This window comes from Trematomus bernacchii, unplaced genomic scaffold (genome assembly GCF_902827165.1).
Source record: "Trematomus bernacchii unplaced genomic scaffold, fTreBer1.1, whole genome shotgun sequence".
Lineage (NCBI taxonomy): Eukaryota > Metazoa > Chordata > Actinopteri > Perciformes > Nototheniidae > Trematomus > Trematomus bernacchii.
The window spans coordinates 1-5911 of record NW_022987329.1 but is presented as its reverse complement, the minus strand read 5'-3'; the positions used below and the strand labels follow the sequence as shown (position 1 = coordinate 5911).

The 5911-nt window shown below is 53.5% G+C and overlaps 1 protein-coding gene across 1 annotated transcript; it reads right to left on the bottom strand.

The window, feature by feature from the left end:
• Positions 1-651: 651 nt before the first annotated feature.
• LOC117479836 (pleckstrin homology domain-containing family G member 3-like) lies at positions 652-5496 on the bottom strand (the record flags this gene model as incomplete). The annotated part of the gene is given in 8 exon segments (XM_034126932.1): positions 652-1531; positions 1575-1719; positions 1920-3684; positions 3764-3774; positions 3882-4091; positions 4914-4964; positions 5064-5097; positions 5410-5496. Coding segments are annotated over 8 exon segments (2811 nt in total), but the record flags the coding sequence as incomplete, so codon positions are not given.
• Positions 5497-5911: the final 415 nt, after the last annotated feature.

The following is a 5911-nucleotide window of genomic DNA, read 5'->3' as shown; positions in this document are numbered from 1 at the left end:
CGCTTTGGAGAGAGAGAGGGGCCGCCGTGTGACTCCGGGCAGCTGGCTAGCACCTCGGCTCCGGCCAGGTGTCCGTGATCGCGCTGATTAGCCTCTTCAGCTCCACCCCATCGTAAGACAAAGGCCCTGGGGCCGTCACACTCTTCTATAACAACAGTTGTAGGTACAGTTCGGTTAGTTAGCGTATAAAATATACGGCTGTACCGACGCCATTATAAGACTGATGTTCCGAGAGCGAGCCGAAAAAAGCACTGTTAGACATGGGCGGAGCCTCTCTGGTGGTTGACTAATCAGAACAGAGTGGCCGAGCTGACCAATCGGAGCACACTAGGCTCACAGGGAGGGGGGGGGGCAAGAGCTCCAACGAGTCGTTTAGTGGAGAGAGTGAATACTGCTGAATACACATACTTGACTGAGATGCTGTATGCGAAACCAATGTGAGTTTGAGTTTGGAAAATTGCACAGTATAAATCTATTTTAGTATACCTCAACAATGTAATTATGATCAGTGGAAATGGCCATGACATGGGCCCTTTAATTAATAGGTCCCCTTTAAAAACTATTATTATAAGTATAATTTTTATTGTGATTAATATTAATATACTGTTGTTGTTGTTGTTGTTGTTATAATCCCAAAGACAAAGTATATGGAAGGATTTGGAGAGTGCACTTTATTATAGGGTTTATAAATAGAACAACATATAATGAAGACAAACATTACATCATATATTTATATTGGTTATATCCTGGACCAATGGGAGCACTGGTGAGCCAGGTCAGTCTGAGACGGACCAATGGGAGCGCTGGTGAGCCGGGTCAGTCTGAGACGGACCAATGGGAGCGCCAGGACAGCAGGTGTGTGCTAGTGGAGGAGTCAGTAACATGTGACCCAGGTCTCTGTGGACCAGAGACCAGAACGGGCCGGAGGAAGACATCGTGTTGGTTTTATATAAAGTTTTGCTTTAAATAACAAATATATACGTTAATAATTACAATCCTTTAATATCACAGGAGGGGAGGAGCTCAGGTTCCCTCGCTCAGGCTCTGGAACCGGGCCCTCAGGTTCCTCACCAGGTCTGAGCCAGGGTTCTGGTTCTGGTTCGCTCTGTCCTTCCCCTCCTGGGACTCCTGGTAGACGCGGCAACGATCAATGACGGCCATGATGGAGATCTTCTCCCTGCTGGTGGGGGATCTGCTCTGAACCAAGCTGTCGCCCCCCCCCTTCTCCAAGACCAGGATCCTGTGCTCGGGGTCGTGGGGCAGCGGAGCCTCGGCTGCCACGAAGAACCCCCCGTTAGAACCGCGGTCCGTCTGCGGCTCCACGCTCAGAGGGGGGTCCAGGGACTGGGGGTCCAGGGATCGGGTGTTCAGAGACCGGGGGTCCAGAGACCGGGCTCTCTGGAGAGGTTTCCTGCTGGATGTGGTTTCTTCAGCCAGACTGGAGCGCCTCCTCAGACCCGCCTCAGGCCTCTGATCCTCTGGGGGGGGCCTCCTCAGACCCGCCTCAGGCCTCTGATCCTCTGGGGGGGGCCTCCTCAGACCCGCCTCAGGCCTCTGATCCTCTGGGGGGGGGCCGGACCTGGTCGCAGTATTTGGATCGCAGCTGTCGGACGTCGGGCCAGGGGAAGATCTCGGTGGGGGGGGCAGGACTGAGGACCATCGAGCTGGGGGTCACAGGGCGGGTCCGGTCTACCTGAGGACCCCCCAGCAGGGGTTCACCTGTGGAACAGAAAACAGATGAAGACCGAGTCCTGACAACACCTGTTCAAAGATCAAAGGCTTCATCACCAACAGAGCAACGTGTGTGTGTGTGTGTGTGTGTGTGTGTGTGTGTGTGTGTGTGTGTGTGTGTGTGTGTGTGTGTGTGTGTGTGTGTGTGTGTGTGTGTGTGTGTGTGTGTGTGTGTGTGTGTGTGTTACCTGCATTGGGCATCTCCTGGTCCTCGCAGATCCGGCTCTCGAGTTCTAGCCGCCAGACCTCAGGTTTGGTGGTTCTGATTCGCTGGCTGTACTGACGGGCCAGGTGCATGACTTTGCTCTTGGTCTGGTCCTGCAGCTGGTTCTTGGTCTGGTCCTTGGTCTGGCCCTGTAACTGGTTCTTGGTCTGGTCTTGCAGCTGGTTCTTGGTCTGGTCCTGCAGCTGGTTCTTGGTCTGGTCCTTGGTCTGGCCCTGTAACTGGTTCTTGGTCTGGTCCTGCAGCTGGTTCTTGGTCTGGTCCTGCAGCTGGGCCCTGGTCTGGTCCTGCAGCTGGGCCCTGGTCTGGTCCTGTAACTGGGTCTTGGTCTGGTCCTGTAACTGGGTCTTGGTCTGGTCGTGCAGCTGGTTCTTGGTCTGGTCCTTGGTCTGGTTCTTGGTCTGACCCTGTAATGGGTTCTTGGTCTGGTCCTGCAGCTGGTTCTTGGTCTGGTCCTGCAGCTGGGTCTTGGTCTGGTCCTTGGTCTGGCCCTGTAACTGGTTCTTGGTCTGGTCCTGCAGCTGGTTCTTGGTCTGGTCCTGCAGCTGGGCCCTGGTCTGGTCCTGCAGCTGGGCCCTGGTCTGGTCCTGTAACTGGGTCTTGGTCTGGTCCTGTAACTGGGTCTTGGTCTGGTCGTGCAGCTGGTTCTTGGTCTGGTCCTTGGTCTGGTTCTTGGTCTGACCCTGTAATGGGTTCTTGGTCTGGTCCTGCAGCTGGTTCTTGGTCTGGTCCTGCAGCTGGGTCTTGGTCTGGTCCTGCAGCTTTGCCCCACCTCCTGTCTGGGTCCCAGCGGAGGTCTGGCAGGGTCCAGGTCTCGTGGATTCCTCAGGGCTCAGGTCCTTGGCGGTAGATCTGTTGATCTCTTCCTCCATCGCCTGCCAGACCTGGATCATCTCAGATGAAGGTCTGAAGACTTCATCCTGTAGGCTCTGAGATCTGGACCAGGATCTTTCCTCTGGACCTGGATCTGTGCTCCTCTGATCGGACCTGATCGAGCCCAGAGAGTCACTAGAGACCCTGAGAGTGTCATAAGGGGGGGCGGACTCAATGCTAGTCTGCTGGTCTGTGAGGGGGCCGGACTCAGTGTTGGGCTGCTGGTCTGTGGTGCTGTTCAGCCGGCTGACGGAGGTCCGGACCAGCCCTGCAGGGATGTAGTTCAGACTCTCTCTGCGCTGCAGTTTGAAGCTCAAGTCCTGGTTCTCATAGTAGTTCCTGATCTTGCCGATGAGCATCTGGTCCTGCTGGGACAGGGTCGAGTCCCGCCTGTTTCCCCGAGGAGACGCTGGGTTCAGGTCTACAGGGCTGAAGGTCTCTGAGGGACCGGAGCAGCTGCTGTGGAGCCGCAGGGTTCGAACCTGGCCCTGGTCCTGGTCCTGGCCCCGGGCCAGGCTGCCTCGCCTAATGCTGAAGTGCTGAGCGATGGCGCTGGCTCTGTCCAGGACCGAGGAGGGCAGGATGCTGGTCTTTCCTTCCTCAGGACCCCCCTTCACTTCCTCCTCATCCTCCGAGGACTCCCCGCTGCTCGGATCAGGAGCCGAGGACGGAGTATCCGGTCTCTCCGGGTTCAGATCTTCTGAGGTTCTGCACGACGTGTCCGGACCAGAGGGGGGTTCTGGGTCAGGGTTTTCCTCTGTGGGGGTCTGGAGAGGAACAGGAAGTGATGTCATCAGTACCTGCTCACACGTCTCTTCATGAAGTCGGTCATCCTCTCTGTTTCCTCCGTCAGCATCCTGCAACCAATCAGAGCTCAGTAGGAGAGGAGGAAGTAGGAGAGGAGGAAGTAGGAGAGGAGGAGATAAGGAGTCTTACCTTTGAGGCGGCTGCGTGATCAGCAGAAGAAGAAGAGCAGATGTTAAACACAAACAGGAAGTGATCATCATGAGTTCTAATGTCAGACCCTCCATACAGGATGAAGAGGTTCTCTCACCGTGGCTCTGCAGACCCTGAGGGGTCGACTCTGAGGACGAAGAGACCAGACCCTGAGGGGTCGACTCTGAGGACGAAGAGACCAGACCCTGAGGGGTCGACTCTGAGGACGAAGAGACCAGACCCTGAGGGGTCGACTCTGAGGACGAAGAGACCAGACCCTGAGGGGTCGACTCTGAGGACGAAGAGACCAGACCCTGAGGGGTCGACTCTGAGGACGAAGAGACACAGATCAAACCAAGAGGAAGAGCAAGCAGGTAAACATCTATAAACAGGAAGTGGACTGTAAGAAAGAAAAAAAAGCTGAGGGTTAGACTAGGTTTCTTTTTCAGGAACAAGTTCTGTTTCTCACTTGAGGCCAGGAAAAGGCTCTGTGACCTTTGACCTGTGCTGGACTATGGTGATCTGGTCTATATGAATGCACCTGCCCATTGCCTGGAAAGGTTAGATGCCGCCTATCACAGTGCTCTGAGATGTGTTACTAACTGTAAAGCACTTACTCATCACTGTACCCTGTATGCCAAGGCAGGTCTGCCTTCACTTCCTGTACGGAGGCTCAGTCATTGGTACATGTTCATCTACAAAGCCATGCTGGGTAAACTACCTTCTTATATCTGCTCTCTGATCTCACAGAGAGTGGCAAGTAGCTATTGCCTGAGATCCCAGGATGTGTTCTTATTACATGTGCCAAGTGCTAGGACTGTTCTAGGTGCTAAAGCTTTTCTGTGCGCTGCTCCTCTAGCTTGGAACACCATGCAACACAAACTGAGCATTTTGATTCCCTTGCATCATTTTAAAGCACGGCTGGATGAAATGTTATTGGATACCTGTCACTGTGAATAGATGCTAATGTATACCCCTGTGATTATGTTGTGATGTCCTTTTTGTTTTCTGTTGTTATGTGTAACTAATGTACCGCAGGTCTCCCTTGAAAAAGAGATGGTTGATCTCAATGAGATTCACCTGGTTAAATAAAGGCTACAAACAAAACAATCAAACAAGACAATGGGAGAAGAATCTGGAGTTTGTTTACCTGACAGAACATTCTTGGGCCGGTCTGGACTGTAACGGAACCGCCGAGGATCTACAGAGAGAACAGAGAACAGAGAACAGAGAACCAGCTCTTCCAGTCAGTGTGTGTTTACCGGCTGTCTAACGTGTCTTTAGACTACAGTTCACTCACAGATAGAGTCCATCTCCAGGATCGCCTCTTTGGCCTGCAACACACACACACACACACACACACACACACACACACACACACACACACACACACACACACACACACACACACACACACACACACACACACACACACACACACACACACACACACATCACACACACACACACACACACACACACACACACACACACACACACACACACACACACACACACACACACACACACACACACACACACACACACACACACACACATCAGACTAGGGGGGGGTGGTGTGTGTGTGTGTGTGTGTGTGTGTGTGTGTGTGTGTGTGTGTGTGTGTGTGTGTGTGTGTGTGAGACCTTCTGAGGGATGATGGCCTGATGGTTCTCCAGGATGATGCGTTTGATGTTCTGAGCCCAAAGCTTCTTCTCCTCCAACGACTTCGCCTGAACATCAAAGAGAGAGGAGATTTACACGGGAACGTTTGCGTTTACGCACCGTATGCGTTTTCAAAAAAGTTTTCCGCTGGAAACGCTGGAGTACATATGCCAGGCCTGTACGTGGCGCTGCTGCCGCCACAAAATACACCAAAAGCAGCGAAGAAGACCCCGGAGCATGGTTGCCATGGTTGCTCTTCTGTTTATTCTCCGCGGTGGACGGCGTGTGCTCCATCTGTAGATCTCTCCGGTAGTCCACCAGCAGATGAAAAACACCCACCTCTCCGCCTCTTCCAAGAGACGAGGGACCGTGAGGCAGAGTTTCAGTTAGGTTTGTTTCCGCCGGTCAACATGTCCATTACAGTTGGGGAGAGGGAGACGTGGGGAGAGGGAGACGTGGGGAGAGGGAGACGTGGTGAGAGGG